At 33.8% G+C, this 27,256-nt stretch overlaps 1 protein-coding gene across 1 annotated transcript in view; it reads left to right on the forward strand.

Annotated features, from left to right (window-relative positions):
• Window positions 1-27,256, forward strand: part of LOC149799876 (sodium leak channel NALCN-like) — a 158,295-nt gene that overhangs the window by 28,230 nt on the left and 102,809 nt on the right. Inside the window, exons 11-14 of the mRNA XM_089959315.1 lie at window positions 7,401-7,568; window positions 9,477-9,536; window positions 14,006-14,137; window positions 16,466-16,603. Coding sequence (XP_089815441.1) covers window positions 7,401-7,568; window positions 9,477-9,536; window positions 14,006-14,137; window positions 16,466-16,603 — 498 coding nt within the window. The remainder of the gene's footprint in view (window positions 1-7,400; window positions 7,569-9,476; window positions 9,537-14,005; window positions 14,138-16,465; window positions 16,604-27,256) is intronic.

Raw genomic sequence — 27,256 nt, forward strand, 5'->3', positions numbered from 1 at the left:
GTAACTTAAGTCAAAACTACATATTACAAGAGCAGTAAAATTGAAAATGAAAATTTAGACACATTGTGTTACAGCTGATGGCATAATTAAATTTGTGCTCATATCTGAAGGATTTATTTTGTAACATACAAAGACAAAGTTAGAGATGTAGAGCAGGCATGGAGTCAGTTTCAGTAAGAGGGAAATATGATTCACAGTAAGTGACATTATGCATGATGATGTGATATATTTGACAGAAGAGTGACTATAATCAGTAAATGAAATGAATTTCAACTCTTGCGTCAGTGTAGTTAAACCTAAGTCAAAGGAAAATGGGTTAGGTTTAATTGTCTATGAAAGGGAAATCAAAGGCAAAAAGTCATTAAAATCAGTGGTAAATACCACGTATTTGTTTTGATTGATTTAGCACAGATGAGACAAGCACAGGTAAGACATTGGCATCACATATGTCATATTTGCATAGCTGCCACTGTCACAAGATGAAGCCAGGTTGGGACTGGATTAGTGAAGACACCAAAAGCAACTGCGTTAATAAGATGTTTATTTATCAATGCAAATTAAATATGAACAAATCTGACACCATTATAAACAAAAAGATAAGGAAAATTATAAAGTTCTAACATGGAACTATCAACAACAGGTAACTCGACAAGAAAACTCAAAGTTGAATTTAACAAAAGAAATGTTAAACAAACGTGAATAACGTCCTATCATCGATCAGCAAATAAAATTATATGATGAAACACCCCAATATAAACAAGGTCTTATTAAACACCAAGATGACCAAAGCATATGATTTATGCACTTATCAATATAATATTCATCAATCTATCAACTCATCAATTTATCAGTTCATCAAGCGATATTGGAATATGTGTGAATTTATGAATCTATTGTTTATATAACGATATTGAAATGGAAATGCATGAAATTATGAATCTTTCACACATGTAGCAATATTGAAATGTGAATGCATGTAATTTTGCTCAGATAGCAATAGTGAAAATAACAATGACATGGAAGACGTAATATATATATAACTAATGTGGCACCCATATGACGTCCAATATGTATCTCCAGTTCCCCCCGCTCTAGTCAATGGTCAAAGAGCCCCCACTCATGGTCCACCCCTCCCTGTCTGTTGAAAGCTCCCTCGAGAGCCCTCAATTTCAACACAGACCCAATAGTCGCGAAGCATTGGTCCCTCGCATTGAGAACACCAGTACACTCTTCTGAACCAACGTCACCAAACACAGCATACATGTCACAAGAAATCACACAGAGTTCTGTGACTCCACATCACCAAACCATTTATAAGGCAGCTAACTGTATAACAACTAAACCGTATAGTACATATGACATGCTTAAATACTTCTATATTGATATATGTTGTGCATGTGCGAACATGAATTCGTTACCCATTACATTAATCGCTCAATGCATGCAGCATATAATAAAATTCAATCTGTCTGTTCAGTTACAACAAATAGCTAACTCGAACTAGACTATAGTATTTCTAATATCATGGCATTGTATAACCTAGGTATTGACTCTTTGTAGAATTTAGAATAAATTCTAAAACATCTAATATATGAAACAATTCTGTCATATAAAACGAATAGTGATAAAGAATACAATCTTAAATGTCAATAACTCTACAGCTGAAGATTTGCTCCCGTAAAGAGGAAAGCCTCCTGACAAGACTCGTCGTAATGTAATTTGTTTATAGAGAATTTGCTCTATATGTATACTAGCTGTGACAGATATATGCAGCTAGGTACTTAGTTTTTCACTGCAGGCAATTTGCACATGCAGCATGGGTTGAGTTGCGCTCAGTATTTCAAAATAACTAGAGCCGAAAAAAATAGACTACCCTTGGGTGACGCTGTACGCAGCAACGAAACCCGAGTACATTGATTTGAATTACCATTTGGCATCACCAAGGAAAAAGAAGTGTACTGCACAAAAAATGAAGTTTTGTTTGGAATATACCAAAAATTGGCCGTGCATTCAGCCATCAAACATTGATATACATGATTCTTTTTGCACACAGTGTGCCACAAATTTTAGTATTGGGCATGGTGGCGGAGACAATGTCAGGAAGAACATTGGCAGCAAAAAACACATAGAGGTTGGGAAAATTAAGAACTCTCAGCAGACTTCAGCTCTGGGATATTTTTTAAGCCATTGATGGAAGGCCTGCCAGCTACCAATGCTGAGACATTGTTTGTGAGTTTTCTTGTTGAACAAAATCTACCATGATAAACATTTGTTCCGACAAATATTCCCGGACACGAAGATCGCTTAAAAATTTTCCTGTGGAAGAACCAAAAGTGCTGCACTAGTTAAAGCAATGTCAGAGAATGCCACAGAAAACTTAGTGCTTTGCATGCAAATGTCTACATTTTCTAGAGCAACAAATGGCAGTAATGATAGAGGAGCCATGCAGCTTTATCCATTGGTAGTTAAATGTTTCAGTCCTGAATTAGGCAGGGTTACAACTGAACTGCTATCCGTAGAAGCATGCAGTGAAGCTTTCACAGGTAATTAGTTTTACTTTGACTTACATAATAAACAGTTTATCATCAGTAGTTTATGTCTAGCAACCACATCATAATTTTCAAGTATAGAATTTATGTAATTTAATAAAATGTATAAAATAACTATATCAGATCCTGCCCCAATAGTTTCCTGGTTTCATTCCAAATCAAAGTACAAAATTTTCGTAATATCAGGTGGAAGCCAGAAGTATGCCCTTCTGTCTAAATTCATGCTGCAGCTCATGTGCTTTCCTCACAGCAACAGTGACAGTGAAAGAGTATTTTCTTATGTGAGGAAAAATAAGACAGACTTTAGGGCCTCATTAGGTGCAGAAAATTTGTCAGCAATTTTGGTCACCAAGATTAACCAGCAGGCAAGAAGCCAGAACTGTTTGAAAAACAAATTTACGATCAAGCAGTTGAGGAAGTTCAAGTCTGCCACAGTATCATGACTTAATAAATAACAACAAGAACAAGTGAAGTTTGTGAATACCATAATAGATAGAAATGCAGATATATTTATGCATATATGTAGTGTTTTAGTTTTATTTTGAGATCTTGATAAAATGTAGTACTGATGGTCAGAGTGGATGCAGTTATTGTCATGGTGTTTGTCACTAATTCATGTCAAAATTCACAAAGTTTTATCCCTATTTTCACTTGGCGAGCTGGAGGGTTGGCAGCTATGTATTTGTCATCATAGACAAAAATTTTCATCATTTTGGTTTGTTAAGGCCCTATATCGAAATGTGGGAGCCTTATAGCAATGACATTTTCGGCCTGTCCATCTGCTTGCTAAAGCTTTGCTACCCTTTCACATAATTGGATGCTTTTGGATATGTAGATGACCTAAAACACACGTCTTGTAGAAGATTTATCTTTTGTTTTTCAGTTGGTGTGGAGTGATTGCTCTTTGAACACCTACTTTTAATCTCCATTAAATGAGGTCATTGTAACCAGCATGATTCAGGAACCATTCAACATATTTCAGACTAAGTTTGGTGTTTACATTGAAATAAACCTTTGTATACATTTTAAGAATTTTGTCTCATCAACTCTTAACAAGTTTTGACCCTCTATGTATATTTTGCTGCAGTTAGATATAAACATTATCTTAAAGACCAAGATGTGCCTTTTATGGAAAGTCCTGTCAGTTCCATAGTTTTTAATTATGGTAGTAGACAAATACAGTAGAACTTTGATTATCTGTCAGATGATTAACTGTCAGTCTATGTTAACTGTCAGGGCATTGTATGTCAAAATATTAAAAACAGGTATATGTACATATGTAGATATTATATTTTTTATATGATCTGGTCTGTTGTATTATACTTTCAGTGTACATATTCTATTATCTGTCTATTCTCATATCCGTTATGGTCTCGGTCTGGATAATCAAAGTTCTACTATAACACCATTTCTTCACATGGAATTTGTATGTAATATCATAGTTCAAGATTTTTTCAACATAGTATGATGTAGTTTGACATAAAGTTATGGTCCTTGACAGTTTCATATAAAGTTATGCCCTTGACTGCTTGAAAAAAAGTTATTGCCCTTGATAGTTTGATATAAGGTTATGGCCCTTGAGAGTTTCATATAAAGTTATTGTCCTTGACAGTTTGCTATAAATTTATGGCCCTTGACAGTTTGCTATAAAGTTATGGCCCTTGACAGTTTGCTATAAAGTTATGGCCCTTGATAGTTTGATATAAGGTTATGGCCCTTGACAGTTTGCTATAAAGTTATGGCCCTTGACAGTTTGCTATAAAGTTATGGCCCTTGACAGCTTGATATAATGTTATGGCCCTTGACTGCTTGATATAATGTTATGGCATGTGACAGTTTGATATAATGTTATGGCATGTGACAGTTTGATATAATGTTATGGCATGTGACAGTTTGATATAATGTTATGGCATGTGACAGTTTGATATAATGTTATGGCCCTTGACTGCTTGATATAATGTTATGGCATGTGACAGTTTGATATAATGTTATGGCCCTTGACTGCTTGATATAATGTTATGGCATCTGACAGTTTGATATAATGTTATGGCCCTTGACTGCTTGATATAATGTTATGGCATGTGACAGTTTGATATAATGTTATGGCCCTTGACATATGGTTATGGTCTGTGATAGCTTGATATAAAGTTAAGGTCTTTGACAGTTTAATTCAGATCTTTACATGGGGTATTGCTTGTAATTTATATAACTCAAGAACTATTCAACATATGAAGCAGTTATATATAAAAATTGTCTAAAATCTTGATGTGCCCTTGTGGTTTTAGTCTAGTAAACTCAATTTTAGATAGAATAATTGCCCTTGAAATGGACTTCCTAGCTTTACATGGGATGTTGTTTGCAACTGATATAGCTCAAGGGCAGTTTAATGTATGATGCAAATTGGCATGATTATTGCCTGTGTCACTTGATTTTGAACACTGTAATGCCTTGTATCATGGAAATTCTTGTCTTCATACGGAAACTTGGAATTTTGTTTGCATTCAGCATATCTCAAGAATTGCTCAATGTAATCTTACGGACTTTGGCAAGAGCATTGTCTCTTAGACCGAGATAAGCCTTTTATGGGTTTAGTCTTGTCTGTACCATTTTGGACAGAGTTATGACCCTTGTCATTCAGCTTAATATCTTTACCTGGAATGCTGTTTGTAATCAGCATAGCTTAAGAACTATTCATCATATTCTGATGCAGTGTGATGTGAGACTAGTTACTTAAACTAAAACTAAAATTAAATTTATTTGAGACCGATTTTTTAGAGATATATACAAAAATGGCAAGGTCATAACTTGAATTTAAGTAAACTTGACAGCTCAGGTATTATGATTAGGTGGTCTTTGATGTTGTAAAAACACAAGTAGAAGAATGAAATCATGGATCATAGATAGGTAAGCATTATCCTTGCACCTACTAACTGAAAAGTTCAGACCATGGACAGCAGATGTACAAATTGGTGATGGTATTATCCAGGTGCCCATTGATTCATTATGAATTCAAAAGACCAGCGGTTAAAGTCAGTATAACGTCTCTACAAACTTGGTCACTTTCAGAAGCAAGCCCAACCTAAAATTTTCGTAATATATAGACAGTGATATGGTTCCTCAAGTTACTCTATACATTTTAAAATCTAAACCCAGACCTGCCAGCCATTATGGTTAGACTGTAAGTCTTACTGAACTGTCCCATAAATTACTGTCTTATGAAAATAACACTTGTGGTAAAATCTAGATATTGTTTTTTTGTGTGTTTGGTCTGTCCATTGACTCAGTGATATGCAGATTGACCTAACAGAATGTGTACAGGGCTTATGGCATTGACCTAACAGAATGTGTACAGGGCTTATGGCATTGACCTAACAGAATGTGTACAGGGCTTATGGCATTGACATAACAGAATGTGTACAGGGCTTATTGCATTGACCTAACAGAATGTGTACAAGGCTTATGGCATTGACCTAACAGAATATGTACAGGGCTTATTTCATTGACCTAACAGAATGTGTACAGGGCTTATGGCATTGACCTAACAAAATGTGTACAGAGCTTATGGCATTGACCTAACAGAATATGTACAGGGCTTATTTCATTGACCTAACAGAATGTGTACAGGGCTTATGGCATTGACCTAACAAAATGTGTACAGGGCTTATGGCATTGACCTAACAGAATGTGTACAGGGCTTATGACATTGACCTAACAGAATGTGTACAGGGCTTATGGCATTGACCTAACATAATGTGTACAGGGCTTATGGCATTGACCTAACAGAATGTGAACAGGGCTTATGGCATTGACCTAACTAAATGTGTACAGGGCTTATGGCATTGACCTAACAGAATGTGTACAGGGCTTATGGCATGCCAGCATACTGCAGGTTATATAGTACCTTCACCAACATGAATGGTATTTTCCATTATTCTCGGAGATCTCCACTAACATCAAGAATTTACAAGCTGTAAACATGATTCTTACAAGTGTTTGAAGGATTAAGCTATAAGCAATTTTTTTTTCTGTGAAGAATCCTGGAAAAATTGAAGGTTTTGGAACAACAATTTTGACAAAACTTTCTTGACCTGAGTCAGATTTTTATTAGTGGTGAAGGTCAATTCAAGTACATAAGATTTAAGAAAATAGATTAGCTTAGTTTGGAATAATTATATTACGATTTAGACCTACCAAATTCAGGATGAATATGAATTCAAGAAAAACTAGATAAATTTCAGTATGCTATCTTTATCCAATTACTTGATACATTTAAGAGGTGACTAAAGATATTCTGTTTATAGAAATTCTTATTATAATGCTTTCATAGCTTCTTACCCTTTCCCACATTGACCATCCAGATGATCATATCAAGTTTTAAATCTTGTGTGCTATTCAGTGGTTTACTGCATAATGTGGTCATCCTTTTACATATTAAAGTGAGGGAGAGGTGTGCTAGTGTTGACTAAATGACCTTACATGATATAAAACTAACTTTGTATCTACAAGTGATAGTGGTAACATGCTTGTATTGCATCTCTTTGGTCCTGGATTGGAATCCTTGATCTGGCATGTGCAGTGGATATGGCTGCCAGGACAAGTTTGGTGGTTTCCCAGAGATCATGGTCTCCTGTACCTCATAGCCCATCTCTGAACAGTCTCAGATCCATTGAGAATGCATGATATAAATGACTAGAACTTCTCAAAATTTGTGTCAGATAAATGTTGTGAAATAATAATTGATCATGAGAAGTGTAGATATGCAGAACCACATTCTTAGGTTGAAAGAATTATTAAAAAAGTGCATTTGCACAGACTACCTAATTTGAACATTGAAAATCTGTTATATTTCAGGTATTTTTCACTCTCTTGTTTGACCTTGAAGCCCTGTTCAAGATATGGTGTCTTGGTTTGCGGGGTTATTGGAGAAGGTCGTTACATAAGTTTGAACTGGTGCTTGTTATAGGAACTACGCTACATATCATCCCGGATTGTTATCGCACTCAGCTGACCTACTTTCAGGTAGTAAGCAATGTTATCTATATATGTTTTTCCTGGCCTTAAAATATACCACATAATGTCACTGTTGTGATGTTTCTTAAACCCATTCCATATTGCATAATTGCCTTTGTGCATTATTACGTTGGAGCATAAAGAAAGATGAAAGCATAATGGCTGGTCATTCAGATGTATTTTAGTGTATTTATACTTTGCAGATATTGAAGATATTTTTAGCCATATAGTATTATAGAATCTTTCACTTGTGCTTACTTTATGTAATATATGTGAAACTGTTTGTCTTGTTATTTTATAATGATTTTGGTATTCTGCTTATCAGAAATAAATATACATGAAAATTATTCAATAGCTGTCAGACCTGCCATTATAGTAACCTTTATATAGTGGTCACCTAGTGTCATTGGTCACTCCCCTTGTGAAATTTCCTCTTTTAAAGTAATGTATTAAATGGTCACCTGCCTTGCACAGTAAACAGCCAGGTGTTGACTAAGCTGGTTTGTTGCTGCTCCAAGCAGTCGTTCAGGCATATCAACCATGCTTTTATTTGCTATATGCAAATCAGTTAGTGTAGCTTTAAACTGGCTAATCTCTCCATTGTTAATTTATATAAAGCCAATATATTACTTAGAAATTAGTTATCATTTTCTTTTGGGGAAGAAGCACTAATCACCATACTAAATGTATTCATCATGAAAGAATAGGGAATTAATTTTACCCTGAGTTAGCTTTGACTTATCATATTTGACTGATTCAGCAATTTATATTAGTATTTACATAATAATAGTGTTTGGGGGATCAGTATTACAGTAAATTATAGCTATGTATTGTTTGTAATGCAAAATCTCAATTAGCTTTCAAACACTTCTTATTTCTGCTTGATCAGAGGCTTGTAATTATTGCAAGTAAAACATACTCCAACAAATAGCTGACTATTGTAATATTGTGGCCAATCAGCAAATGCAAAATGAATTGTGGTCTGAATAAATGTCACAATGGACATACCAGATCTTTTGTTAAATATCCATCCACGTTTGAGATGAAGATGCTAACATTCATTTAATCAGCAGGTTACACATTTAATCCAAGAATAGATAATTGACCAGCATATTATATAAGGTATTGACTTGGTTCCAGATTTTTAAGGAATGCTTTACAAAGTCTGCAGGAAGGGTGACTTCAGAGTTAAAACTTATGCATATTTAATAGTAAATTGTGTGAACTGTGTTTTGAACTAAAAGACACCACATGTCTTTCAACAAAGGTGACATGTGAATCATTGAGTTGACACTTTCTATATTTGGCCCAGGTCTTTTACTTCTGACACTTTCAGCTGACTCCACTGCAGTAAACAGGTTCCTGGCTGCCATTGACATGTTTATCTGAACATAAATAAAATGATAAGGCATGTAATCAGCTGCATATAAATTATTTAAGATTAGGCCTAAGTTTGTCATACAGTTTATTAAATTTAATTATTCTCAACACAAACTGGTGTCTGGTTTGCTTAGGGAATTTGTTATCAAACTTGTGCATCAAATTGGGCATTTATTTAGGTATTGTCAGTCTTTCAAGTCTTCATCCAGTCGTACTAGTCGTACATCATAAAATGTACTGCAGCATCTGGTTTTGTTAGTTTACTGTTTCTGTATCATGCAAATTTTCAGAGTCTTTATGGAAAAATGAAATGTTTTTTATTATACTTTGAAAACATATAATTTAAGTTAATGCATCAGGTCATAAGATTTTTGTCACAATCAAAAGTAAACAAAAACCAAGATATTTTTTTTATTTCTCATGGTTTTCTCCTATTCTCTTTGGATTTCATTTTCAGAAATTATTAAACATTTTAAGGAAGTGTGAAGAATATACACATATTTACTTTTAAATTAGAATTTTAATATCTTTTTTCAGGTGCTGAGGGTTGTTAGATTGATCAAAGCATCACCTATGTTAGAAGATTTCTGTTTCAAGGTAAAGCGTAGCTCAGGACTTGGACCCTGTTTGACAAAGACAATGGAGTCCTTTAGTAATCACATTATTCCTCTGTCCATGAACAGTTGCTTTCAGCATGTTAATTATATCATGGATTATTGAATTTCAGTTGAATATGCTTTATTTTGTTTCAGATGAATTTGCTTTTTTTATAAGGTCTTATGAGTCTGTGCCATTATGTAGCAGTGATATGGCTTCCTTTTGTAGTGCCTCATTAACTTCCACAATATACCTTTGATAAATTTTTCATGCAGGATGTGGATGAGCTGAATATGATTATAATTATACTACATTTTTCTTTAAGTGAGTAATGGTCTATTGTCTGGAATTTCTAAACTTTAATTTCACAGGATAAATTTCCTGTGATAATTACTCATATTTATTTCCCTTGTGATTTAAATCTCTGGATGTACCATATTTACCATATATGTTTGGATAGCATAAAGAAATTTCTAAAATAATTTTTGGTGCATTGTATGTTCTGAGACAGATTTTTCTATTGAGTCATAAGTTTTGGGACATCTTTTCAATTATGATATCAATGCTTAGCTGGTAAAATGATTAATATGGGTATCAATTGTTGGATTTAAAAATGAAATCATTTGAATCATGCATCTCCGAAAATGCATTCAAACTTAAATTTCCATATCTACTTATTGACTATGTTATGCACTGTGTTAATCAGTTTTATTATAGTATACATTACACATACATACCGACCATTAAACTTTTGGCATAATCATTACGCTTTTTTTCACTAAATTATGCCATATGCTTAGACGTATATGGATTACCCTTTTATCAGTATTTCCACCTTCCCAAATAATCAATTATTTGTTTCCTCGTTTTTATTAACGTCCCATTAATCCCACAGACCGTATTTTAGAAAAGACAGCTTCTGTAACTACAGTATAATAGTATGCTTGTCCATGGACTTGTGTGCACTTTCCTAACAGTATTTTGTACTATTTATAACAACTATCCTATTACCAAGAAACATGCTGGTTCTACTTTCCAACTTTTGACCTTTTATTATATTTATAGCAGCTGTATGGCTTAGTGAGGAGAGAACAGACTGGTTTTCTAATTTTTAATCTTTACTCGCAGATTCTGTTCTAATTCATATTTAGTACAGAACCAGTCTATAGGTATTTGGTGCTATAAAGTATAATTTATTTTAGTCGATGCGTGTATGAGAGCAAAAATATCTCCTTTAAAATAATTTCACGGATTAGAAAGAAAAAAAAACGAAACAAAAAATAACAGAATCCTGCAAAGATGAAGACATGAGGGCAGCATCATGTGATGTCTATTGCAGGCCGTGTGGAAATTTTTTTACTATTTGGTGCTAAAAGTCTTTAGATGGATTCTAGTCAATGTCTGTGTTAGAGCACATATATTTTTTCCAAGAATTTCACAGATGGATCAGAAAAAGACAAAAATCCAAATCCTCCAAAGATTCAAAGATGAATACATGAATGGCATAATACAGCATTCCATTCTAGGGCCGCATCATGCTCATTGCAGTCTGTGCGGAAACGATTATAAAATTGGGCATGGTGGTAAATTTGATGTGGAGAAACACTTGAAAACAAAGAAACACATTGAATTAGCTTGTCTTACAAACTTCAATACTAAGGTAACTTCTTATTTACAGAACTCAAGTGCGGATATGAATGTTATAAATACAGAGGTGTTATTTACTGAGTTCTTAATAGAAAGATGATGAAGATCTTGCTAATGGTGCAGAAGCAGGAGAATTCATATAACACAATTCTACTCTTACTGTTAAAGTGTTCTATGAGATTATTATGCTACAGCCTGTGATTACATGCTCCAGAAATTCCCATATGGAGTTGAAGTGCTTTTAAATGCTTCAGTTGCTGATGTAAATGAGAGACAGTTAAAAAGCTTCAAAAGTGTTAGATTCTTTGTCAAGAGATATCCCATTCTATTGCCACTATTGTGTACCTTGGATCATCTGGAAGGAGAATTCCTGAAGTATCAAGTTGGGATTCTACCTGACAATATACTTAATGCAGATAGAGTTGATGTGCAATGGCACCTTATTTCCCAGCTAAAATATCACTGGAAGATATAAATTTCCTCTTCTTTGTCAGGTTATGAAAGGAATATCGGTTATTTACCATTCTAATGCTGACTGTGAAAGATTGTTCAGTATTGTTAACAAAAATAAAAGTGAATTTAGATCCAGACTCAGTAACCCAGTACTTTGTGCTCTGGTGGTGTGCAAAACATTCATGGTCTCAGTTGGTACAAAGTGTTTTACAATGCAACATGAAAATCTGTTGCTTTCTAAAGCTAAAAGTGCTACATATGAAAGCTTGAAGCAGTAAAAGATGTTAAAAGACGAGAGGGGCAAATAAATCGTTGTTCATTGAATTTTTAGCATGTTATGTGTGGATTGGTCTTTTTCTGCTTGGATTCCTCTTTTTGTCCACTTGGATTACACTTTTTCCTTGTCAGGGGTTGGCATGTATAATTACATGATACTAATATCTACATTTATTTGGATTTTATTCATTTTGAAATGTAATATCACTTTCTGCAGAGTGTTGTGTCCATCATGTTGTTTACCTTTGGGTGTTTACTAGTAAGTGTGTAGCTTTCATTTTTGTGAAAGTATGAACAGCTATTTGTATTATATTTCATGTTTTGCTGTACACTGTGTTTGATGCAGTAAAATTCCTGATTTGTTTATATTTGCCTTTTTCGTAAGCCAGGTCTAATTCCCAAGTAATATTAGTTATCTGCCAGCACCAAGCTGTTAGCTTGTAATGGCACCACTGACTTTAATTACCCAACCCTTTGATTGAGCCATGAATTTGATACTTGCTCTGTGCCAAGTCATCCTATATTCAGTTAACAGTTAATGTGAACTTCCCATAATCATGAAGCACAATTGAAACCTGTTCATTTGAGGCATATGCTTTAATAGATTACACAGAATGTATTCTCAAAGTGACACAGAGTCCTGGCTGTTCCATTGTTTCAGTGTATTTTCAAAAATCCTGTGAGTTCTGATAAAAAGGAAGCAAGGTCAGCTTCCCTAGGTCGGCCTTGATTGTATATAAAACATTGGCATTATTGAAAGAATACAAAGTCAGCTTCCGGAGTTGGCTTGCTTTGTAAATAAAATAACCTTTGTATTTAATAGAGTTGAAACAATGAGTTTATTTCTCTCAACCAGGCGTGTTTAGCCACCACCCATGCTGTTATTATTTGCCACCTTGTTATCATAATTGATACAAATTGGCATTGGAGTCTGCAGGGTATAATAGCATACACAGCATTAATTGTGTTTAAGAATACTTTTGTAAACCATGCTAATAAAAATTGTCATTGTCAATGAACAGTATATCAATGTTTTTACTCTGCATAAGTGATACACACTATGGATGTATATGCTTCATCATAGCGTTTGATTTTGGATGATGGCTACATTGCTTTTGCACATAAATTGCTTATAAAGAACAAAGCTAAAAATAGACAAGAACAGTACAAGGTTAGATTCTTTCAGTGTGTTATAAAATAAACATTCTATTTACCTGCTTTATTGTAACATGCTGGAAAGGGGAGTGGCAAATTCAAAGCAATTTGTTTGGTGTCCATACTTTCTGGGATATATGATCCAGGTAACAAAAAGTTGAACCATAAGTTATGGGACAGAACAAACATCTTTTTTTTTGTCTTAAGTAAACAGTAAACACACTATTCAGATTTACTTTCTTTAATTTGTATGATAGATAGTTTTATTTTGATGAGAGCTAGGTCTACTGATTCTCCAGCACCCATGACAGGTTGAAAGGGTTTCAGTAGTTGTTGGCATCAAGGGGCCATCAGATTTATGACATGGTCAGCATTCCACATTTCTGTTGCCAGTTTTATACTGCCATAGCTAGAAGAAGTTCATTGAATGTGTGCATGTGTTTATCATATTAGGAAGCAGTGAATATTTTAACTTAACTATGGTCATTAGTGCTGGATGTTAACTGGTGGCAATAATGTTAAACTAATATGACTATTTGTGATGTATTTAAAAAGTAGAGTTTTAGCTCCCTGCCTGCCTATCATTAAAAAAACTTGTGTTTCGCAGAAAACAATACATAACAGTAACATAAGATTTGTTCATCTTTATATTGAAGAGCTCTGTTTTGAGCTGATGACCCACATTTTACTTCATTCTTTCAAAATTTATTTTGAATATTATAAATATAATTATATTTATAATCTTTTATTCCCATATTTGACACATGTGACTTTAATGCAGCATGGTGACTAAATTGGATGTTGTGAAGGATAAGAGCCAACACACTATCATCTGAGCTACTACAGCTCCCACTAAAAGAAATTGTATTTGAATAATGAGTTATTTACAATTCAAAAGCATTTTCTTGAATATTTATAATCATATGCATACATTTCAGATATTTGGACCAGGCAAGAAGCTGGGCAGTATTGTTCTTTTTACAATGTGTTTGCTGATCATTGCCTCCAGCATCAGTCTGCAACTTTTCTGCTCCATCCCAAACTTTGATAAGTTTGCTACTTTTCCTCAGGTATGTGATCAAACCATATGTCATATCAAAATGTAAACAGAGGATATGCTGTGATTGTCATTGGATATGAAATTTATTAAACTAGTGGAATATTGTTAACTATCACAAAGTATGCATTGAAGGGCAGATGTGTATTATTCATTCAGTTACATAGCTTTCATATCTTTTAAGTACTGTGTTTTATGTTGTTTATCATATACCTGACGAACACTGGTTTTATATTGTTTATCATATACCTGATGAACACTGGTTTTATATTGTTTATTTTATATCTGATGAATACTGGTTTTTTATTGTTTAACATATATATGATAAACACTGCTTTTATATTGTGTTTATCATATATCTGATGGACATTGTGTGTATCATATATTGGATGAACACTGGTTTTATTTTGTGTTGTATCATATATTTGAACTGGTTTTATGTTGCTTATCATGTTTCTTATAAACCCTGGTTTATATTGTGTTCATCATATATCTGATGAACACTGATTTTTGATATTTTTTTATCATATATCTGAAAAACACTGTTTTTATACTGTGTTTATCTTTAATGGATACTGGTTTTTTGTCGTGCTTCTGATGTAACGGACGATAATTGATTTTATATTGTTTACATCTTATAATATATATCTTATAATATATAAATAAATTATCATCTGTCATGATAATATATTGCAGGATAAAAATATTCTTATGTAGACCCAATAAATGATGGAATGTCACTTCATTTTCACATTTGTTTACCATATTTATTTACCACTCCGGTGGCCTAGTGGTTAGAGCATCCGCGTCAGATGCAGGAGGTCATGGGTTCGATTTCTGGCCGAGTCATACCAAAGACTTACAAAAATGGTGCTAACAGCTGCCTCGCTTGGCGCTCAGCATTAAGAGGTTAGTGTTAGAACTGGTCAGCCTGGTGTCAGGATAATGTGACTGGGTGGGACATCATGCTACATGTCTGCGGCATGATGCTCCATTGCTAGACATCACTATAAACTGCCATATTGCAGACATCATAGCGATATGACTGAAAAATTGTTAAAGCTACATTACAAAATCCAAATCACACACACACACACACACACCATATTTATTTAATCATAAGCCCGTGGTTGATGATAGTCCCATTTACTGCATATTGCCATACTACTTATCTGATGATAGGCTCATGCTTCATTATTAGCCTATTTACTTATATGTGGTTTTTACTACAATGTTCATGAAATGAAGAAACATTTTAATACTCTAAATGTGTTTTGTAGTTTAAATTTCGTGAAGGAAATTAACATTTATGCTAAAATATAACTTGGGTGCAAGCTACTTCCACTGAGTATTTTTAACCAACATGTGTCCTGTTAATAACCCTTATTTATCTTTTAGTATCTAATAACTCTTTATACATACAATTTACATTCCCAGTTAATCACAAACCTTCATTGATTATCCTCACCATATCATCATAATTTTGTGTACTTTTATCTCTCATTGGTATAATAAGCCTCTTGATAAATAAATCTTTATCATAATAAACTTTTTTTCTGATGTATATCGTTACAGTGCTGGTGTGTTGTAAAATCCACAGTCAACCAACCTACCTCTTAAACTGTACAGAATATTTTTGGGATGATAACTCCATGCTTAATTATAAGTCCATTTACCTGATACACATGTACAGTATTTATCTAATATATGTTTTATCTTGTACAACTGTACCATATTTGATGTTAAACCCATGCTTGTTGAAATGACCAACTACCACTTTTACATAATTTTAGCAAATTTTTATTAAGGATATATTTGCATGATAATAAACCACTTTTTGCATTTTGACAAATTTGTTAGACTGATACCCTGGTCCTATCATTGAAGAAATACTACATATTTTAGATTGGTCTATAGGGTTTGGAATATTACAAGATTATGCATTTTGACTATATAAAGTCCATCAGTCTTGGCTCAAAGTCACAAATTAATATCAAGTGCTTGCTGGAGGCTTTTTGTAAGTAATTGCCATATTTAAATTGACTTGCCTTATTTTTCTTAACCATGTCAGAAATATGTGTTGCTCAACACCATTTGAGTAAAGACAGTATTAACATTTTTTAGATTAATTTCTGCATTAAATTGGGTTCAGCAAGAGTCTCTAAGAGAATACAGACCCTTATCAGCTTGCATATTTGTATAGTGTTGGATCTGAGTCAGTGTTATTTTTAGCTTGGTGTATATAATAAATGCCCAGATAAATACAGTAAAACCCTTAAGCAAAACATAGTGCATTCTTACTTACATGAAAATTTATACTTAAGTTTATTGTATCTCCCAGGCTTTCATGTCCATGTTTCAAATCCTGACCCAGGAGGGTTGGATAGAAGTGCTTGATGGAGTTATGGAACAAGCTGATGAAGGGCTGCTATTTTTTGTTGCTTTATATTTTATTCTTTACCATTCATTTGTCACTGTGGTGAGTAGATTGCTGGCAAGCTATCAAGTTTGAAAAGGACTGATTTGGCAGTTTGGTGTATATTCCATGATGAACAGTTGTGGTCTTTGAGCACTGCATTTTGTGTCAATTAGCCATTGACGCCTGTTAGGAAAAACTGAAACTGTTCTGTTCCCTGAATCTTTTATTAGCAGCAGAAAAATTATTCTAAATTTATGTATATTTTTGTTTTAATTAGTGACCAGACATCAGCATTTAAAATTCTCCATGCCGATGGATGTAATTTAAATATTTTCCTGATGTTTGGGAAGAGATTCAGATGCATGGCTTTGTATGAAATATGTAATCTATCTCAGGGACCATGATTGTTTGAGATACATTAAGTTTTCAATTACATACTAACAGCCTTTATAGCATATGCTTGGATAAGGGTTAGACTAATGCTAGAACTGTTATAATGTGTATAGGTGATCATATTGTAGAGGTGACCATAATGAAGTTGTGATACATTAGTTAAAAATAATTTGGAAAATACATTTATATGGCTTAGCGGTCTCATGAATAAAAAGTAGTAAAATCAGTTTTACTTGAATTTGATATATGAAATTTAAATAAGGCAAATAATGCACTTAAAGAATTAAATGAATCATTTGTAATTTATAACTGAAGGATAAAGTATAACATAGCAAGTTATGCTGTAGGAAGATAAAACAGCTATAAGACTAGTTTAAAAAAACCAGTGAATCAATACAGTCTTCAGGAAACATAGAGGCAGTTGGTAACTGCAGTTGAGCACAAATTATGTGTAATGTTGTATTAACAGTAAACATTTCTTTACACAGGGTTAGGTATTTATTTTGAAAGTAATTTGCTGCTTATTTTGCTCTGGTAGGAACTTATTTATTGTAAAATCTTTGTCAAAGTTTTTACATTTATTTGAAGAAAATTATTTCAGAATACTTGACCACGTCTGACATTTGTGAATATTCAGAACCAAGTTTAATATGGTTGATGAAAGAGACTTTGATAGTTGCTATTAGTGCCATAGTAATGTGTCTGAAAAGTTGCGATATTTATCTGTTCACTCATCAATCAGTCCATGTACAATGTGGATAAGGGATAACTTTAAATTTGCAGAGGTCTTTTATTTCTTCATCTCACACCTCATTTGTAGCCTACCCTTGGATAGAGGCATGAGTCTGTTGATTTAAGGGGGGGGGGGCTGAAAGGTTCAAGATCAAGGTCATAAGCTGAAAATGTGATTTTCTTTCTGCATTACAAGTTTCCAGTTGATTCTGAGCACTAAGGTGCAAGGTCAAGGTCTTAAGAGCTGAGCCTAAATTTGGGGTGTTTTGCTCAGCAAGGCAAGCTTCTAGAATTCCGTTTTGCATTAGACTAGATAGTCTTGGGCAGATGGATCTGTTTGTAGATTCTCCAGCATAGAAGTCAATGATGTTGGTCATAAGAGTTACATTTACCTTTTTTTTGGGTGTCTTTCCTCAAGTTTCCAGGCACATACTTTTGTCAGCTTCAGAGTTGCATTATGTTTGAGGAAGAATAACTCCCTATTGAGTTTGCAATTACTGAATGTTTGGTCAAAGTCACTGGATGCAAAATTGCTATAAAAAAAATTATATGGTCTGTCATTTTATGGTATCAGTGGTGAAGGAATAATCAATAGCATTTTGTAACTCTTTTGTTTACTTGTATTCATTACTGTTTTTTTCTTTCTTTAAGCGGACAATGACTTCAATTTTTGTAGATAAATCTAGAAGCCATGGTGCTAAAAAATGGGATTTCTGATTTCAGATTTACTAATAACTTCAAATTATAAAATAAAACTGATGATACAACTTCAAAAATGAGACAGATTTCAGATTTACTGATAACTTCAAATTTTAAAATAAAACTGATGAGACAACTTCATTTTGATTATCAGCCTTTAAATGGAAGAAGGGTTACTGATAGACAACATGTTGCTGTAAGCGTTTCTTCCATGGATGACATATAGAATGCATTCATTTTATGCTGCAATTTATGTAGAATTTTTTATTTCAGATACTGAAAAGCTGCTTTCTATTTTGTTTCATATTGCTCAGTTTTCAATTTAACAGCAATGATTACATGTTATGGTTTTTTTTTTAATCATGTAATTTGATGCATCTTTTATGTTTTAAGTTTGTTTATCTCTCTGTACCTTGTCTGTTCTTGGCAGATACATTTGGCTGTTTTAAATAAATTGCCTTTGGTAATTAAATAAACACATTGGAACTGAAAAATATTTTAAGTAAACTCTGGTGATTATAAATGAATCTTACAACCATTACCAGGGCCCCGAGTGGCTGAGTGGTCTAAAGTGCTCTCCGTTATGGATCACTGCCATCTCACCTCTGTCTGTGTGGGTTCGAGTCTTGGATTCGGCCAATGTGGGTATGTGAGAAAGCTTGCCAGTAGCTTCTCGTGGGTCAGTGGTTCTTTCTTGGGTTTTCGCGGATTCTTCCTCCACCATTAATACTGGCTCCATGTATAGCCTATTGTGTGCTGAAAAAATGACGTTAAACCTGACAACAACAACAACAACAACAACCATTACCAAGGACAAATTAATCTGATGAAATAAGTAAATTCTTTTTATTCATCAAATGATGCAGCTCATATCACTGGAACTGTACAACAAACATAGTGAAATTTCCTTGAATACATTACCAAATCATAATATATGAGGACCATATCATCTACCATGCAAATCCCTAGTGAAAAAAAGATGGTAACCATGCCCTTTTGCTGTTTTAATAATAAAAGTACTAAAACATATCCTTACTAAGACAGAAGTCAGACATGAGTTGTCTCACCTTGGATGGAGGATCGTCAAATCACATAATACACCTCTCCCTCAATAACTTGCCCACAATGGGATCCAAAACATAGACCACACTATTTGCGAGGGCGTGAGTTATCGAGTAACCTCCATAACAATATGAAATGATACCATCCTGCTGGACATAGAGAAAACTGCATGGGGGAGGGGGAGAGCAAACAGGTCTGTTTAATAGCTGAATACTTGTTTTAAAATCTCGTTGAGAAATAATTGTCAAGAAAGTGCTTTTCTCTAAGTTTTTCATTTTTATGTAAAAATGACCTCTATTTTCAAGCTGTCCAGCTGCTGAGAAATTGTTCTCAAACTGGTTTCAACAACCTTCCCATGAACACAAAAACATTGGGTATTACTTCACTGCTTTATGTTGTTTTTGAGTAGTCTGGTCTCTTGTGGAATGCAACTCAAGGAGCATTCAAAGCAGGAAACCAGACTAGTTATTGATTAAAATTCACAATCAAACAAGATTCCTTTTGTTTAAAAAATGGAACATTTAGTTTATGAATGAGCATTTGTCACCAAAAGTCAATTTTTTGTATTGTATGATATTGATGACATGATTTCATTGCAAGTAATAGTGAAATTTCTTCTCATAAATGAGGAAATCTCCACGTACCAATTCAGGAATTACAAATTAACTACAAACCACAGCTTTTAATTCAGTGCAACAGTACAACAAATACTTACACAAATTAGGCATCAAAACACCATCAGCGCTTAATTAGGTTCTCAAAGAAATGCTTGTGGACATAGCTGTTATGGTAAATGGACATATTTCACATCTGAATACAAGTGGGCAAGTGTATTTATGATCATTACACTTAAGCCGTACTAAAAGATCTAGCTAAAATGCATTTCACTTGATAAAAAATATATTTAATTGGTATTTATTAATTAAAATGCTGCCTCAAGTAGGCGTTAGTGACAATTTCATTGATTGAAATTGCATACTGTTATTTACGGTGTACCATGACTGTTGTTTGGAAAGAAAATTTAAGAAAATACATGCTTTCTTATTAGAAGTTGATAATTTCATAATGTCAGTTCAAATTTCTAGGTCAAATAAACTGTTTTCGATGATAAAACGAGCGATATATCAGTGATTTTAGTTACCAATTTTGATTGCAATTTACTTCATGTTCAACAAATAGGTATCAAATATTTGGTACTTTCTAGTAAAAAGATATGGGATCCACAACTGACCTTGCATTATAAGTGGGTTTGCGAGTTATCAGGGCATGAGTTTTTGAGGGAGTGATTTATCTATTACTACTTCCATTTGTGCCTATTCTTTATGTTGCCTCAAGAATCCTCAAGTATATCTTTAGATTTATCATGAGCTTTCTCATTCCATGGAAGCATACTTCATCAATTCTCTACCTGAACTTCACTCTGACATCATTATCAGTGAATATTTTACATCTCAGTTATCAATTTTGTCATAGGATTAGATATGGGGCATATGAAAGTCAAAACTGTCTTAAAATAATCACCACCCTTGCATTACATGTATCAGATCATACTTGAGAAATTGGTACTCAGTGGATGGATGACAAATGTGCAAAACTTCCTTGACAAGCAGCTTTTATGGGCTAGAGGACCAGAAAGTCTTCAAAGGATATGGATGCTATCAACCTTTCCACATTTTGTTGCCTTAGTAGTAACTTCTTAATGATTGCAGTGCCATTGTCTTTTGAGGTCAGGAAGTTGCCAGTCCAGAAAAAAGGCATGACAGACTTTGCCACTGTGGTCCTGTCACACAACTGCAGTGCAGATATCACTCTATCACCACTCTTTCTGATTATGCCAGCACATGGTATGGTTTCCCTCAGTTCAGGACTACTGTCATTGCTTGTACACCTCATTACTGGGTATGGAGACCTAATATTTAATAGCCAGTACAGGACTTTGGGATTGTGCATCAGCTAGTGTTGCATCTTGCCCATTCCAGTGAGAGGAACTTCTTGACTTTTGACCAGAAACTGATTCTGAGTGGTCTGACTTTCTGACATGCCTAATCACAGACTCTAGATACACATACTTATGTATGTGGGCTCAGATCCTCAGAGCAAATCATAACAAAAAATAGTGAGAGAAGGACCAACTTCAGCCAAGTTTCTTTCCCTGACAGCCTCCTCCCTGCATCCATTTGATGCTGTTGCATCATCTTGAGTGGGTGGGGCTAAGACTTGAGCATATTACCACTGTATAGGAAAGATAAGCCCAAGGACCTATATGTCATGCAAATTGTCTTTGAGGGCTTCCAATTCACCTTCCTAGACCCTCTCCAGCTGCTAAGAATTTTTTCTTTACAGGTGTCCCCAGAGATACATACAGGCGGTTTCTACAGTAGAAAATATACACTCATGTCATGAAAATTATGAAAGAGATCATTCACAACATTAAATTGTCAGGATTATAACAGTTTTTAGAACATTTTTTCCTTCCCAAAGCCAGTCACAAGCTCTGACTGATCATCTTTTTAAGCTCTCACAACCATTATAATTGGGTATATAAGTAAAGATGTATCCAATTGCTGTTCAGAAGGGAGATTTTGCAGTCAGGACCTCTAAGATACATACTTTCTTGTTCCCATTCACATGCTTTCCTGGATTTTCATGTGGTTCCCTTATAGGGACACCAAGTACCAGCTTAGGGATCTCTCTGAAGGTAGGCATCATGCTTCAAGATCAACTACTGGAAGTTATGATTTTCTTGGATACCAGTACAATTAGCTGGGTTTCCTAATTTCTGCCAGCGTTGCAATAACTGAGCTAGGTCTGTTCCTTTCAGTAGTGCTTCATGCACATCAGCCTCCAGGGGATGAAAGTGATAGTGAATACCTTAGTGAATGCCTTTCAGTCATGACTTAAGGTGATGTCTGGAAAGGGTCATCCGATTCTTTCTGATAATTCTGCATCAGTAATAACTGCCAAATGAGGGGATTTAGCACCAGTCTCTATATCCGAAAAGAGAGCATTCTTTTCTGATTTCGATCTTGGTAAATATAAGATGTTTCAGCACTTTCATTGCTAAAGCAAGCCCAAAGATTTGGTTGTCATCTTATGATTGGGTAATTATTATAGCTGAGACATTTGACTCCTTATAAATAGGTAACTATTATTGAAGAATCTTTTTACTCTTACTGGTTGGGTAACTTTTATTGTGGAAACATTTTACTCCATCTGTCAGAGTAACTATTATCAAAACAATATTGTACTCCTTATATGATTGTGAAACTATTATTAAAGAAACTATTTTCTCCTTATTGGGTAAATATTATCGATCAAACATTTACTTCACATTTCCTTGCACATAATCTTCAGGCAGGTTAATTGGAATATTGTTACTAAGTATGACGAATAATGCTTTTATTTCTTACATGTAGTTGCTTAAATTATCTAGGATCCGCCTGTGAACAGGCAATGTTTTGGAGGTGAACTGCATGCAGCACCTCACAATGCTGGCATTTATGAATATTTAAGAATATTAGGGTTTCGCAAAGATTATTATATTTATCCAATGATAAGATCAGGGAATGAATATTACTTAGAAAGAAAATCAAAGAGTGCATTGAAATATTAGCATATTAATCTGCTGATATAAACAGGGGTGTGCCTAATAAACTCTTTTAAACTGGGGCTGGGGGGAAGGGGGAGGTCGAGGGTGGTCATGATATCATCATTGACCTTGTCATGTGATGTGGACTTTGTTTACAGCTACATGTGTTCTGCACAATGCGCTGTGCTTCAGAAAGGTCAGGATGATTTGTATAACAACCATATTCATTAAAATCAAGTAAAGCTGTATAAATTGAAATATCAATCATTTGAATTCTAATCATCATTAAAATCAGTTTTTGATTCATTTAATAAAGTCATGTCTTACCTGCAACGTTAGAACTAAAAACAAATTAAAGTTCATATAAAAATAGTTTGTCCCATGAACACTTGAATATTTGAAGAAGACAACTGCAGAGAAACTATCATGAATATAGGCTGCTGTTTTGGACATCTTTTGAGGTTTTATTTGCAGCTGGCTGAACTTTTTATCAATCTGGAGGCCATATGTTTGATTCTGTATGGATCAATCTTGTAATATTTTCTGATATCATCAAATTCTTGGATGAGATTGATAGTGAGTGAGGTCAATTTATACTAATAAACTGATCCTGCATTTGATTTGAAGAACTTTGTACCAATGTAGATGCAATAGTTCTGATCCAGTTTTGATCAAACTTGAAATATACTCTTATATTTGTAAGTTTTTGGATGAGTTCGATACACATATTAATCTTGCATATGATCTTACATGACATTTATTACCAGAAAGGGATTATGCATTTTAATTATGCCTGCTTAACAAAATGGTCAACTATTAAGTTACATAAGCAAGAGAGTGACACCAGGTCAGTTTGTGTCACTTGTGTCACTTGTTAAATACACAACCAGGTTCTGAATATGTAAAACTTTGAGCAGGAGCTCAAACATCAGATGTTTATACATGGAACACATATTGCTCATTAATTCTCCTTGTAAGTAGGTGGACTAAAGTTATGAGAATCATGAGATTTCTATGATTCAGACATGTTGGTCAGTAAAAGTTCAAGATGTTGAATTTTTTTCCCCTTTTTGCTTGAGCTTAAGTATCCATCTAAGGAAGTTTTGTCCTAAAAATTTACTCAACTCCAAATTTTACTGCACAAATATTCTGACAAAAAAGTTTTGCATTTGTACACTTTAATGGAGATTTCCCTGTCTAGAGTAACACTGTATACCTGACATGTTAAGTTCTAAGAAAGTCAGGCTTGTTCAACAAGTGGTGATAGATGGTGACACATTGAATTTTTTTAAACTCAAGTTTTAAAATTGTATAGGATGTGACAGTGCCTGATTTCATATGAATTTTATATACATTTAAGTTTAATATTATTATAATTTATTTATTTGATTATATAGAAACAATGTGTGGAAACTACTTACACTTGAATTTGTTTATTTGATTATATAGAAACAATGTGTGGAAACTACTTACACTTGAATTTGTTTGAATTACAGACATGGAATAAGCTAATTGCACATTAATATTTAACAGTTAGGTCACAACATATTTTGAAATGGTTCTTGCACATTTTTAAATCCTTGGAGGTGGGTTGGGGTGGGCATTTATCTGAGCCCTTTGTGCTGAAAGTTTCCTATAACAAGGCAAGGCATAATCTGTGAAAGAATTGTATCATTTGTTAAATATGATAAATCTATAGTCAAGCATGAATGGTGTCAATAACTCCACATGCATTTTTTGCCTATAATTTACATTAATGACACTAACAGCATGAAGGATTAATTCTTTTTCTCATCCTCACTTAGAATGATGAGATCAAATTGCATCAGTTTAGTGGGGTGCATCTGGTAGTTTTTAACAGATAACATTTAACGAATACATTTCTCTTTCAGTATTTCAGGTCCATAGGACACGAAGAGTTCAACCCAGATCAATTGACCTAAGTTTCTATTTTATCAAGTTACAAAAGTCCCCAACAATTTCTGCAAATATGGCAGAAAGCATATTTAGCTATTTTTTTTCAAGGTATTTTCTGTAATAATAGAAAGTTAAGCAATAATATTTGAAGTATTCATTTTTCTCTTTCTGTTTCTTGTCTAGGCCTTCATGTCAATGTTTCAAATTCTTACCCAAAAAGGGTGGATAGATGTAATGCACATAGTGATGTGGAGAACAGGGGAGCAACTTGCTCCCCTAGTTGCCATCTATTTTATTTTCTACCATCTATTTACAACACTGGTGAGTAGGGAACCCTCACACAGACACCTGAAGAATGCAGAATCATGGGAGTTGGTTTAAACGCATCAGTTATGAATTAGAAACGATCTTTAAAACTGCATCTGCACATGTAAAATTTTCTTGAAATATTTGTTTACAAACGTAGGTAAATATATGTAATTATCAATTTTTCAAATTTGCTTTCAATTATTGGAGGAAGTTTTGGAAAAGAATAATAATTTTAACAAATTTGTTTAAAACAGTTTTTGTTATGAGAAGCAAAATTTCCAGTAAAATTATTTTACAGTGAAATTTTATTCTGGTTCAATAAGAAAACGAAATTGCTGTAAATTCACTATTTTTCATGGGGTACCATTTTATTGGTGTTAGTGGTTGCCATAAAACACAGATTTAAGGATCAAGAAGATAGTGATCATTCTATGGAAACAGCAGTGCTTCTTTTGCAAAATGCTTTAAATTAGGTTCCCTACAGGATGAAATTTGTAAAAAAAATCATGTAAATTGATACTTATGAAAGTAAATTAATTTAATATAGGTTTATTAGGGTCGACATATGTACATCTTATGTATAGGAGTTAAGACAAGTTAAGGTGGGTGATATTGTTTGGTATCATTGTTATTAACTCATAAGGGGAAGTGAATTTATGGTACAACCCAGAATCTTTCATGCATCATCCAGCTTGTTATTTGCATCTGTCAACCATTGTTGTTCTCATCTTCTTGAAAACCACTGGATTCGTTTCAACCAAACTTCACAGTTATCATATTGGCTTGAAGTCTTTTAAGATTGGATAAATGATGCCTATCAGCCATCAAATATGGCCACCACTGCTAAAAATAGATAAACCTGTAAAGAACTTACTTCAAATAAAACATTGAATGTATTGAACAAAATTTGACCTGGCATAAGAACCTTTAAAGCGGGTATAAATTATACCAATCTGTCATCAAATATCGCTCTCAATACTAAAAACAGATAACTTTGAAATATATTATTGTCAAAAACTGGTGAATAGATTTTGATTAAGTTTGACATAAGGATGCAAATGATGCATGTTCATTATTGAATATGACTGCCATTAAAAACCTCATTACTTTTAAAAATTGCAGAGCTGAATTTAACTGACGTTGACAGAAAGTGCCCTGATATAAATGATGCCATTTTGTGAATAAATATGGCCTTTGTTTCTAAAAGTAGATACAGATTTAACATACTCATAAAAGAATTAGGAAGCAAAACTTGACCAAAATTTGACAGAAAACCCTCTATCATGAAGTCTTTTAAATTATTTACAGAAATACTAATCCTTCATCAAATACATTAATTTTGCTATTACTTAAGGAAAAAGAACATTCTAATATCTTGTAAAACTACAACATAATTTTTAACAAATTTGAAAAAAGCATTAAAGATTAAAAGACTGAAATTTATGGTAATGATTCTGATCAGTCGTCAGATATAGCCACCATTATTAGAAGTGGAAACCTGTAATTAACTTTGTGACAGTAAACACTAAACAGATCTTAACAAAATTTATCAGAACACAATTTGGCTTAAAAGCCTTTCAGTGCTGGGCTAACGATGCTGATGTGCCATAAAATATTGATGAAGATAGGAAAGAATCATAAAACCATGAGAGAATTGTTTTTATAACATATGTAGTCAGTAGAATTGGCAGAGAATTTGCCAGAAAGTCTTAAGCTGACACACATCGTGGCCAAATGCTAATGCATTTGGATATTAGATAGATATCAGCCAGATGAGGGGGCCAAGTGGTCCACTTGGGCCTCTTGTAAATTAAGAGTTCAGTCAGGAAAGAAGATGGTTTTACACATCAAAATGATATTAACCTATAATGCTGAGGCAGAGTAATTAATGGAATGAAATGAATATGTTAGGCCCAGGTGAAAAAGTATCATTTTATATGATGTAAATTAAAACATTGGTTACATTAAGTATGCTTTACTTTAAATAAGTTAATTTATTAAACTAATTAAAG

The sequence above is a fragment of the Sinohyriopsis cumingii genome, chromosome 5, assembly GCF_028554795.1.
Source record: "Sinohyriopsis cumingii isolate HCF-2022 chromosome 5, ASM2855479v2, whole genome shotgun sequence".
NCBI classification, from domain to species: Eukaryota; Metazoa; Mollusca; class Bivalvia; order Unionida; family Unionidae; genus Sinohyriopsis; species Sinohyriopsis cumingii.